Raw genomic sequence first — 13106 nt, forward strand, 5'->3', positions numbered from 1 at the left:
AGTTTTTCTATCCTGACTGCCAATAGTGAGATGATAACATTTTGAAACATGGCGTTCAGTCTACAAATGGTGAGGAAAGAAGGGTTCATCTTAGCAAAAGCCAGGCCTAAATACAACCTGAGCACTGGGTCTCAGGTAACAAGGTTCCCGTTCACTACTTACAGTTGTGATCAGGGTCTCTTCAGTCACTACCTTGAGGGTGTCGACCACCGAGATGTAGCCAAGGCGCCGGGCAATGGCAAGGGCAGTGTTCCCATTCTGGCAAGGGGAAAACAGGGGCAAAGAATTAACAAGTCTTACCCCACATGTCTCTCTGTCTATAAGTTTCCCCCATGTCTTGTCTATGCAGAGAATAAGGCCAACATCTCATCGGGCCCAACCCATTGTCATACACAAGAAACTCTTTGATTAGAGACATCCCTTGCACAAAACCTACCTAACCGGTTTCTACGCATATAGCAAAGTCTAAGCATCTACACCTGGAGCCCAAGAGACATTTTAATATCCTAAGTCAGCAGTCAATGAATCGGGCACATATTTCTTCTTGTATCTGTATTTGCTACTAGCTGGTGTGCACTCAGATTTTTTAGTGTGAAACACTCATCACATCTCTCTCTGGACAGATCACGACAATCTGGTGATTGTCCTTTTTTCCCTCATCCTACTAAATGGTTTATTCAGGACTATTAATGAAAGTAAAAAAAAACAACATTAGCGCACAATGAAAAATGTAAGCAGACCTGGCCCTTAGCTCTTACCACAGTGAGTTCATTGGGGGAGGCATTGTTCTGAAGCAAGACATTTATTATATGTGTATGTCCCTGCTGAGCTGCTTGATGCAATGGCGTATATCCATTCTGTAGAACGAAAGAAGGAAGACATGACCCTTACTTCCTTTATACAAAATCTATGATTTTGGTGGAAATAAATGGGAAAGGAGCTTACCTTTGTTTTGGCATTAACTTTTGCAGAGTGCTGGAGCAGGAAATTAACTATCTTGATGTTTCCATAGTGGCAGCCCACATGTAATGGTGTGTATCCCATCTGTAATTATATATATATTTTTAAAAAAGAAATATCATAAAGTGTATAATTTTAGTAACAGCTATCCTAAACAGAAGCAAAATTATTATTTAATCTTTCTGTTTGAGCTACAGCAAAAAGATCACCCTTGACAATTCTCAGGGCTAGTTATAGACATAAATAACAATACTATTTCACATGTAAATTGTAATTTAATTTCCCAGAGTACTCTCTTACATATCAGTTTATTTTACTCTCATAACAACTTTTCAAGATAGGAAGGAAAGATGGCACAATTAATCCACCTACACAGACTATGTGGTTCTTGTAAAGGGTCAGGGAGTGTTGTGTGGACAGACTTGGAAAAGAATTTGTTGAACACTCGACCTTCTAAAAGTTTAAAATCTAGGCAAAAATTTGAATTGGCTAAATGATAATGCAAGGCAGTAGATGATTATCAGAATGCATGGTAGAGCCACAGAAATACTAGAGAGGAAGAGACAGGTTTGAGTCAGGGTGGTCTGAAAAATATGAATGTGATCTTGAAAGAATCATCATCCACTGTCCGCTCCCCCTCCCCCCACCAATCTCCCCACAACTCACTGCCTCCACTACTCCAACGAAACTGCCTTCCACTTACTTAAGTGACAATCCAGGGCATGCATTTCAGTGCTTCTCTTATCTGACACACCCTCCTTGACAGTCTTTCATGACTTGGCTTCCATATCATATTCTTTCCTGATTTTCCTCTAACCCTCACCCAGGCCATCTTCTGCCTCCCCACCCACCGGAAAATGTTGCTGATCCCAGAGGTTTTGTCTTTATTCTCCCCCACAGTGTTCCTTAGTGATCACATCTACAGCCACAACTTCAACAAATACATTTATTCTGATGACTCCCAAATCTGAATCTTCAGTCCAGACCTCCCTCCTATGTCCAAGATCAATACTTTAGTTGCTTACTGGATATTTCTAGGTAATCTAAAACTCAACACACCCAACACAGAATTTATTGTTCTCTTCCCCCAACCAGCTTCTCCTCCTTCAGTCTCCGTCTTAGTTGATGTTACGGATGGTCACCCAATTACACAGGCGAGATCTTCAGATTTGTCCTGAACAGCTCACCCTTCCTCCATCCCCATATACACATGGTCTTCAAATTCTGTTTGTCTTTCCTAAATTTCTCTCCTGTTCATCAACTTCCCATCTGCCATTCCCTTGAGGCCTTCTTTATTCTTCACCTGGGACTCAGCCATAGCCTTCCAACTGCCCTTGCTCCAGACTGTTTTATCAAATCATTCTTTGTACAGTCTTTGGTGATCTTTCTCTAAGCCGTATGTCTGATCTTATCACTATTCTGTTTCAAACCTTCAATGACTGCCCAGTTCAAACAGGATAAAAACGCTGAACTTGTTTAGCCTGGTGCATTAGGCCCTGTTAGATATTCTCAATTTTCTAGCAGCAGCTGGGGACACTGCCCCCCAATTTTTTCTCATGTTCCTGTGATACTGAACCAGCTGTATTTTCCTTCTACCTTCCCCAGCTTTATAAAAAATACAATAAATACTTATATCTTAAAATTGTGTGTGTGTGTGTGTGCGTGTGTGTTTATGGTCAAAATCAGGCTTTGTTCTAATTATCTATGTGATGTTAAGCACATAATTAACTTTTCTGTGTCTCAGTTTCCTCTTCTGTAAAATAGGGATACAAATTTTACCAACTTCAAAGGGTAGTGGTAAGGATTAATCAAGTTAACAAATACCGAGTGCTTAGAACAGTAGCTGACACAGAGAAAATGAATAATAACCTTTGCTATTATTATTATATTACTATTGCTATTGTTATTTTCATCTCCTGCTCTCTCTACACTATGAATTCTGTGGGGGTGAGGGGTATATCTTAATTGTCTTTGTAGTCCAAGCATCCAGGTAAGAATCTGGCAAACAGTAGGAGCACTATAAATGAGTGTAAAATGAATGACTTTCAAATAATCTCTCAAAAGTCTTCATGTTTTTACCCACATTTAAAGAAATCTAAATTAACCCTTACTTCTCTAATCAGTCCCCGAGAATCAATGCCTCTGTGTGTTTCAGTAGCGGGCTAAATAAAATGTTTCAGAACATTGTCCTTTTCAAAACCCAAGGCAGTTGCTTCATCTTCACTGAACAGCACTGACTGTTTAACCCTGTGGCTAGCAGTGTGATAGAGTCAGAACTGATTTGGTGATCTTCAGATGCAAAGGGGAGGGGGTGCAGAGGGATAGAAAGCCAGTGGGAGGGCTGCAAAAGCTGCTAGTAGGATTTTCTGGTCTTTTCCCACAAGAGAAAACAGTCCTTAATATTTTCATTATCATTTTTTAAAATTTAAGTCAGTAACAGCATGACATCATACATTTCACCTGTTGACTGCTTGGGAATATCTGCTTCACTAGTAAGAATCTGAAATATGACGTTTCAAGATATTTGAAGATATCTAGCTTCCTTATTCATTAAGTTAAGCAGCAAGTCCCAAGAACCCATCTCTTTGGACTTCTTTACTTTAGTTATAGGACAATTATAGCCTCACCTCCTTTAGGAGGCTATGATCATTGCTGAGAAGAAAAGGAAGGGTAAAGAATTTGTAAGAGACAGAGATTTGCTTTCTGAAGTGAGATATTCTGCAAAACCTGTAAAGGACAGTGTGCCAGTTTGGATATATCATGTTCCCCCAAAAGCCATATTCTTTAATGCAACCTTGTGGGGGCAGATGTATTACTATTGATTAGGTTGGAATCTTTCGATTGTTTCCGTGGAGATGTGACTCGTCAACTGTGGGTGAAATGACTGATTAAATTATTTCCATGGAGATATGGGCCCCACCCATTCAGGGTGGGTCTTGATTTAATCGCTGGATTAAAAGAGATTAAAAGATAAAAGAGCTCACCAACAGAAAGAGCTCAGGGCAGCCGAGAGGGACTTTTGGAACAATGCTTTGGAGCTGAAACTTTGAGATGCTAGCCCAGAGTTTGCTCTGGAGAAGCTAAGAGAGGAAAAAATGCCCCAAGAGTAGCTGAGAGAGACATTTTAAAGTGGCCGTTGAAAGCTGATGCTTGGAGATGTGGACAGAAAGATGTTTAGCTTAGAGTTGAAGCCCAGAGTTTGCTCTGGAGAAACTGAAAGGGCCCCAAGATGGTTAGATATACAGGTGCAGAAGAGGCTAAGAGAGACAAGCCCAGAGACACTGGAGAAAGCCATTTTGAAACACAACCCGGGAAGAGCAGACTCCAGCCACGTGCCTTCCCAGCTAACCGACGTGTTCCAGACACCATCGGCCATTCTTCAGTGAAGGGTATCTTCTTGTTGATGCCTTAGTTGGAACACTTTTATGGTCTTAAGACTGTAACTTTGTAATCAAATAAACCCCCTTATAAAAGCCAATCCATTTCTGGTATTTTGCTTAACGGCAGCATTAGCAAACCGGAACTGGCAGGAAAAGGTATATGCTTCATAAATTATTGCAGCAAATACAAAAATGATCAATGACTGTGACCTGAGTTGGGCTGAGTTAGGAGGAAAGAGAAACCTTAGAGTCTTAAATTGAGGGATCCCAGGTGCAAACTGGGTGCAAAAATTTCAAAATAGCCATCTCTCTCCTCCCCGCACCCCTGACCCTATGGTTTCCTGACTGAATTTTGGTGTATACCTTGGATGTGTTGGGGCAGAAAAAGTACTGGGAAATTTGACCCAGTCCTTGTCCACTAAAATGTTTTATCTATAGAAGAAGAGGTAACCTAAAAAAGAGTTTGTCTTTGTGTGTGTATGTGCGTGTAAATAAAACAGTGCAAAATGAATACGCTTAACAAAATAAAGACTAAGCAAATTTCCAAAGTAGAGAATTCTTTCTTGCTGAAAGTATTCAAGCAAAATAGAGACTAAGCTAAATTTGATCTGATTTTGATGTCTGCAATGTGTTTTTACTTGGCTAATTCCTCATGATACTTCTATATCATTAAAATTTTCAGTATCTGTCCATATACCTCAGAACTTATCTATATTACACACGAAAACATTTTTATCCCCAGTATAACATTTAATAAGCATTCTTTTTTGTATCAAACATGACACATAGAAAGAAAGAAGAGTTACATTTTTAGATAGATAAAACAGATTTGATATGAAGAGGTAACAAAATTAAGCACTTGAAGAAAATATTCAGAAGAATGAGATTACTTATATGAAGTCATATCTTTGACAATGACACAAAAGATCCATTTTTATTATCTAAGTTTGAAATCCTGGCATTCTATGAGATTAATGGGTAATTTTTTTTTTTCTTTTTGAGAAGACATCTCATTTGGCTGGGGGAGAGAGAGACGGAGGGATGATCTGCACCCACATCAAGAATACTAATTGAATAGGCCTTAATTTATCCTTTTTCATAAATCATGCCTGAACAAAATTAGAGGTCACAGATTACCAACACATTTTTCTACATGCATTTTTTTTTTTAGTCAGTCACAAAGACTAAGAAAGGTACAAGCATTCACACTTTGCCTTTGAAACACAAACCAATTGTGACAAGGCATCACTAGTGTTCATACAGCCTTATGTTGACACTCAACTAGAATAAGGTACGCAGGCCATACAAGACAACCGCACCTGGAATGTTACAACCAGAGACGTTGGTGTCCTTTGCAGAAATATACATTTGAAACACTGTATAAAACTTATGATGGAAGTTTTTTTTCCCCTCTTATAGAAGTGTAGTTGCTTCCGTGCAGGAGTCACTCAATGACATTTTACACAGCACATTCTTTTTATGTGGGAAGGAAGGGGGGATATACCTTTGTCTGGGCATCCACCTGTGCCCCTTGGTTTACGAGAACTTCGGCCACATTCACTCTGTCTTCTTGAGCAGCCAAATGGAGTGGGGTCAGGCCACTCTGCAAAAGATTCAAAGTCATTGTACAGGAGGGACGGTGGTACACATAGCCATGTTTGAGAGACAATTTGTGAATTCTATGATAGTGAACCCAAATTTCTACATTAAAAAAAAATTAAACTATTGAACGTTTTTACATACCATACCATACCATAGTAACGCTGTGAAAACATTGCTACCTGCAAGCTTAATGGAAAATTCAAAATGTAATCAAAAGTGGAAGGAATGGTACAATGAACCCTGTATACTCATCATGGATTCAGCAATTATCAAGGTTTTCCCAGGGATGGATTTGCTTTACCTATTCTTTTCTTAGTAAAATTATATTGAAGCAAATCCTAGACATAATGCCCTCCCCCATATTCACATGTTCATTTTCAAAAAATAGAGACACTTTTTTACATAATTATGTAGGATTTTTAACACATCCCCAATGGTACTAATTTTAGCAAAAATTATTAAAATAAAAATTGTTTGCAAAGGAAAACCCTGGTGAATATTGGCAGATAGTGATAATAGTTTCTCAACCAAATATTAATACCCAAGACCTGACAAATATTTTCTATATGTTGCTTCTGGGTAGGAAAGATCATCTGCAAAATGCAATGTGAACACTATATTGTGAGAATTCCCACATCATTTAGGTGGTATCTGGGGTTAATGAGACAAAATATGTGAAACTGACCCACCACAGAATGTGCAGTCCACATGGTTGTTGTAGTTGTCAAGGGAAAAAATCACTAAGACTGGTATGCTGGTTTATAAATTCTATATAATTGCAAAGCATTGTTTTTTATAAATAATATTTAATAGAAAGTGAGTTGATGTAAGTACTCTCAGATTCTTTTCTTTCATCCATTATCAGCACAGAAATTAATTTTCTTTAATCTTGGAGGCCTTTTTCTTCTCCCCCTCTAACATCCTTACAATGAGAACATCAAGTCTGTTCTATTCTGCAGAGGAAAGGAATGAATCAAAAGCCACTCCAGGAAGGATACAGAGCCCACTACATGATGATCATTATTCATTTAGGGGTTGCTATTCCACCAAACAAATTATCGGACTCAGGAAGATTCATACACTGGCGACTTTTTAATAATGTTTATAGAATTTTGGAGGAAGCTCACTCAAACTGCATAAAGAGGAATTATGTAAAGGAGGACTGACATGTTCACTTAAAATCCTAGAAAAATAAACTGGGACCAAAATTGGCACCACCTAAACACTGACACAATCATGGAACGATGCTCCATGCTCTCCTTTAGAGGAAACACACTTTTGACCATGACATTTTGTGAAAGTGTTGTGGTCACCTATCCAAGTTTGGGACGTCTCAAAACTCTGAAGACACTTTACTGAGTGGTTCTTAACAAGGTTTGGGAAACATGTTCTGGGCACATGGCATATTCTCTCATGTCCCCCGCTGTCTAGGCTCCTGCTGCCCCTGCCCGTTACCCATGCTGTACTGTAGGCAGGGAGTCATTCCCAGCTTTGCCGGCTCCCTCTCTTTCTTGTCTGGCTAAAGGGGCCTCATTGTTGCACTTCCATGTCCTCACCTCCATTAGGAACAACATAACCCTGCATGTAAACTCTCTGTTTTCTTGTCTGTCTTCCTCAAATCACTGTGAGCTTATTGAGCAAAGAATTGCATCCTTATCTCAATATAACCATTTAGTATGTGCTCTGCAAATGCTGGATGAATTAATAAACACACTCCCTTGTTGAATGAAATCAAATGGATTAAGTTAGAGAAAAATCTAATATCTTGTAGGTAAAACTGGACAAATTAAATCATAAAAATTCTATTTTCATATTCCATAGTTTTGATTTAAAATTTTTTTTTAAAATAATTCGAAATTCACAACAGCCCCATTGGAACATACAAGTTACCTGTTGATCTTTTATGGAGTTTAAACCATTGCTCATTTTAAAACTTCATTTATTTAAAACAAAGAATACCACTGACTCAAAATAGCAATAGTTCTGCTTAATAGTCTCTCAGCTGCATAAATAAATATAGCTACCTGCAGTCTGCAAAATCTTTGTAGGAAAATAGGAACATCAAAAACCAAACCAAACCAAAACCAAACACTAGCACTTCATAAGTAACTTGGGGTTCATAATCTCTTTTCCTGAAATACTACTGGGGACCGCCTATTACCAGTAAGAAATAAGAGAAAACAAAGTTTTTAGTTCAACATGAATTTTCTTGAAAAGCAATAAGCTACACTTCTTCTAAAAAATTTTATTTTATTTTGAAATAAATTCAAAGTTACAGGAACAGTTGCAAAAACAATACAAACCCCATACACAGAACTCCAGCATACCCTGACCCCCCTCCCCTGATACCCCAATCCACCAACTTTAACATGCTGTCACACCAGTATTTCTCTCCCTCCCTCCCTCCCTATCATCCATCATCTATTGCTCTGTCTTCTGAACATATGAGAGCTACCTGCACCCATCCTTGAACAAACACTATAATTCACATACACAATCCCCATGAACAAGAACGTTCTTTTATGCAATCCCATTAAATGCAGCTAAGAAGTACTAGAGATTCAACATTGACACAAAGCATACATTCTATATCCCCCCCCCCCCCCCCCCATGTCTCAACTGTGTCCCTTTGAGCCTCTTGTCCTCCATCCTCAGATCCCATCCAGGGTCATCCTTGGCATGTAATTGTCATCTATTCAGACTGTTTTTTTTTTTCCCCCTCAATTGTGGAAACATATATACAGCCTAAATCTTCCCATTCTACCCCCTCCCTAGCATTCCATTAGTGGGATTAATCACATTTAGAATGTTGCAATGCTATCACCTTCCCACCATCGATTTCTAGAAGTTTTCCTTCACCTCAAACAGCAACCCTACACTCATTTCTTAACTCCCCATTGCCCCTTTCCCCATTTCTCCTAACCCATACTCTACTTTTCATCTCTATGGTCATATTCTCTGATAATTTCTTTGTGTTTACTGTGGGGCTTAAACTCTTAAATCCATAACAATTTTGTTTTTCTTTGATACCAACTTAACTTCAATAGGACACATAAACTATGCTCCTATACTCCTCCATTCCCCCACCTTTATATAGTTCTTGTCAAATACACCTTTCTTTTAATATTTACTTTTTGTCAAGGAAATCAAATCCAGTGTTAAATGGGAGGGTGAAAAAGGTAGGTGGGAAAGGAGCGGAGTGGACTTTGACTAATTGACATTTAAAGATACTGGCAGCTCAGGAAGAACTGAAATCAGAGGGTTCCTTTTCAAATAATAAGGTTTTGCTGATTTTCTGTTTTCATGTTAAGACATCTTTAATACTTTATATAGAAAATGACAACTGAGAAAGAGTGCAAAAGGTTTACAAACATAATTAGACACTTCTAGGCACTGTAAAGTGTATGAGAGTCCCTTAAGAACAATGTGATAATAGGAAACCAGTTGATCTACTTTTTAAATTTCTTTGGAAATATCTCTGCTTATGTACAGTTTATTCAGGAAGGTGTCCAGCAATTTCCAGGTTTGCCTGGTTTACTATGTGTGTCCTTTGGTCTTCAGAATTCCCTTGCTAATTTCCAGTCTACCAAACCAAACACTGAGAATTTTTTTCTAAAGTATTTTGAAAACATTTTATGATTCTAAGGTGAATACAAGGCTCAGTATATATTGCAACCAATTGACCGCAGAAATTTAAAGAAAAAAAAAAAAGTCATCACACCATAGTTTACAATCCAACCCACTGGAAATGTTAACTTTTTAGCCAATTGTTAAGGCACAAAATTGTCTCTGGCAGAATTAATGAAACACAACAACCTGGACTCACAAGAGAAAATATTCTCTGCTAGATACCACAATATGCTACCTCATTAAGAGAAAATGAATTTTGCAGTAAACAAGCCTGGTCTATAAATTGACATGTGAACCTTAGAAAATCCAAAAGTTCAAACAAATCCTGAATTGCTTTGTGATTCCCATTAATGCTGAGACATGCCTTCCTTTTAACATTTAAAAGGAAAGATGTGAGAAAATCAAATAGTACCCCAGAAACAAATGAAGAATGTGTTTGCTCTGTAATGGTCAAAAAGGCTTTTCAAGATACCAAAATTGACAAAAAGGTTTCCCTTGTTTCTTTCTTTCTTTCTTTTTTTTTTAAATTTTATTCTGAAATAAATTCAAACTTGCAGGAACAGTTGCAAAAACAATACAAAACCCATACACAGAAAGCCAGCATACCCCGATCCCTCTCCCCCGATACCACGATCCACCAACTTTAACATCCTGTCATACCACCATTTCTTTCTTTCCCTCCCTCCCTCCCTATTTATCATCCATCATCTATTGCTCTGTCTTCTGAACATAGGAGAGCAAGCTGCACACATCCTTGAACAAACAATATAATTCACATCTACAATTCCCATGAACAAGAACATTCTTTTATACAATCCCATTAAGCGCAGCTAAGAAGTTCAAGAAATTCAAAATTGATACAAAGCTTACATTCTATATTTCCTTTTTTTCACTTAAGTCCCATCTGTGTCTCTTTGAGCCTCCTCTCCTTCATCCTCAGATCCCATCCAGGATCATCCTTGGCATTCAATTGTCATTATCTATTTAGACTGTCTCTTTCTTTTTTTTTTTTTTTTCAATTGTGGAAACACACATACAGCCTAAATCTTGCCATTCCAACCCCTCCCTAGCATTCCATTAGTGGGATTAAGCATATTTAGAATGTTGTAATGCTATCACCTTCCCACCAGCCATTACTAGAAATTTCCCTTCACCCCAAACAGAAACCCTACACTCATTTCTTAACTCCCCATTGCCCCTTCCTCCACTTCTCATAACCCATACTCTACTTTTCATCTCTATAGTCATATTCTCTGATACTTTCTTGGTGTTTACTGTGCGGCCTAAACTTAACCTCTCAAATCTATAACAATCTTGTTTTTCTTTGATATCAACTTAAAACTTCAGTAGGACACGTAAACTATGTTCCTATACTCCTCCATTCCTCCACCTTTATGTAGTTCTTGTGAAAAATTACATATTTCACATTGAGTCCGAAACCACTAATTTGTCATTACAGTTTATGTAGTTTAGATCCTGTAGGAAGTAAATAGTGGAGTTACAAATAAAAAATACAGTAATATTGGTATTTATATTTACCATGTGATCTTTACTGGAAAACTTTATTTCTTCATGTGGTTTTAGTCAATTGTTTAGTGTCCCTTCCTTTCAGCCTGCTCAGTTCCCTTTAGCATTTCTCATAGGACTGATCTACTGGTGATGAGGTCCCTCAGCTTTTGATTATCTGGGACTGTTTTCATCTCCCCCTCATTTTTACCCTCCAGTTGTTTGAGAATTTTCTAAGTCTCTGATGGTTGTTGACTTCTATTTGTATTCCATTGTGGTCAGAGAATATGCTTTGAATATACTCAATTTTTTTTTTTTTTTTTTTTTTTTTTTTTTAATTTATTGAGGCTGGTTTTATGTCCCAGCCTATGATCTATTCTGGAGAAAGATCTGTGACCACTAGAGAAGAATGTGTGTCCTGGTGATTTGGGATGCAATGTTCTATATATGTCTGTTAAATTTCTCTATATCTCTCTCCTTTCTTTGGTTCTCTGTCGGTAGGGCTCCCTTTAGTACCTGAAGTAGGGTAGGTCTTTTATTAGCAAAATCTCTCAGCATTTGTTTGCCTGTGAAAAATTTAAGCTCTCCCTCACATTTGAAGGAGAGTTTTGCTGGATAAAGTATTCTTTGTTGGAAATTTTTTTCTCTCAGAATTTTAAACATGTCATGCCACTGCCTTCTCGCCTCCATGGTGGCTGCTGAGTAGTCACTACTTAGTCTTATGTTGTTTCCTTTGTATGCGGTGATTGCTTTTCTCTTGCTGCTTTCAGAACTTGCTCCTTCTCTTCAGTATTTGACAGTTTGATCTGAATATGTCTTGGAGTGGGTTTACTTGGATTTATTCTACTTGGAGTTCGCTGGGCATTTATGCTTTGTGCATTTATGTTGTGTAGAAGGTTTGGGAAGTTTTCCCCAACAATTTCTTTCAATACTCTTTCTAGACCTTTCCCCTTCTCTTGCTCTTCTGGGACACCAATGAGTCTTAAATTTGGACGTTTTATTTTATCTATCGTATCCCTGAGATCCATTTCAATTTTTTCAATTTTTTTCCCCATTCTTTCTTTTGTTCTTTCATTTTCTGTTCTGTGGTCCTGAAGGACACTAAGTTGTTGTTCAGCTTCCTCAAATCTTGTATTATGAGTACCCAGAGTCTTTTTAATTTGGCCAAGTTTCTTTTATTTCTATAAGACCATCTTTTTTTTTAAATGTACTCTTGCAATTTCTTCTTTATGCTCTTCTAGGGTCTTCTTTATGTCCTTTATATCCTGTTCCATGCTCTTGTTGTTTGTCTGTAGTTCTTTGATTAATGGCGCCAAGTACTGTGTCTCTTCTGATGTTTTGATTTGGGTATTTGGTTTGGGTTCTCCATATTGTCTGTTTTTATCACATGCTCTAAGATTTTCTGTTGTTTTTGGCCTCTTGGCATTTGCTTTACTTGATAGGGTTCTTTCAGGATATAAAAAATACCGATCTCTAATTTGTCAGATCTACAGCTTGGTGGCGTACACTTTCTCTAACTAACCAGGAGATGGCATCCGTGAGTCACTTATTCCCCTCAAGTCAGTTCTCCCCAACTTTGTCTTTGTGGTGTGTGGGGATCTGATCCTTGTGGGGTTCAATTGGTACACTAAGTTTGGGTGTGTTGTTGGTGCTGTCCACCCTGAATGTGGGGCATGTGTCTGGCTAGTTAGGGAGGCAGGGCAGCTTTAACAGTCAAACCTCCCAGGTGTTCCTGGAGATTTAAGGCTGTTGCAACAGTCTAAGCCTTCATTTCAGTCTTGCCACAGATTGTCTCTGCCGCTGACCCACAAGTCCTTGGTATTGGGGTAGGGTCCCTGGGATTTCCAAGTGGGTCCCCCTTCTCAGCCATGCTCTTCCAGGACCTCTGCTGAGAGAAGGTTGTGCCACGTCACAAGAGTGCGCTGGCCTCCAGGGAAGCCCTGGGCTGCCAGGCCGTGCAGGGACGTTCCCAGCCTGCTGTAATGATGGTTGAATGGGGCGTGTTAATTTCCCCCTTTTCACACAGCT

The 13106-nt window shown here is 38.5% G+C and overlaps 1 protein-coding gene across 14 annotated transcripts in view; it reads right to left on the minus strand.

Moving 5' to 3' along the window:
- Nucleotides 1–13106, minus strand: part of ANK3 (ankyrin 3) — a 516597-nt gene that overhangs the window by 132902 nt on the left and 370589 nt on the right. For all 14 annotated transcript variants that reach the window (XM_037804170.1, XM_037804174.1, XM_037804175.1 and 11 more), the window contains exons 18-21: nucleotides 5845–5943; nucleotides 946–1044; nucleotides 759–857; nucleotides 163–258 (exon numbers count right to left, since the gene is read on the minus strand). In XM_037804170.1, coding sequence (XP_037660098.1) covers nucleotides 163–258; nucleotides 759–857; nucleotides 946–1044; nucleotides 5845–5943 — 393 coding nt within the window. The remainder of the gene's footprint in view (nucleotides 1–162; nucleotides 259–758; nucleotides 858–945; nucleotides 1045–5844; nucleotides 5944–13106) is intronic.

Source organism: Choloepus didactylus, chromosome 15 (genome assembly GCF_015220235.1).
Source record: "Choloepus didactylus isolate mChoDid1 chromosome 15, mChoDid1.pri, whole genome shotgun sequence".
Taxonomy (NCBI): Eukaryota; Metazoa; Chordata; class Mammalia; order Pilosa; family Megalonychidae; genus Choloepus; species Choloepus didactylus.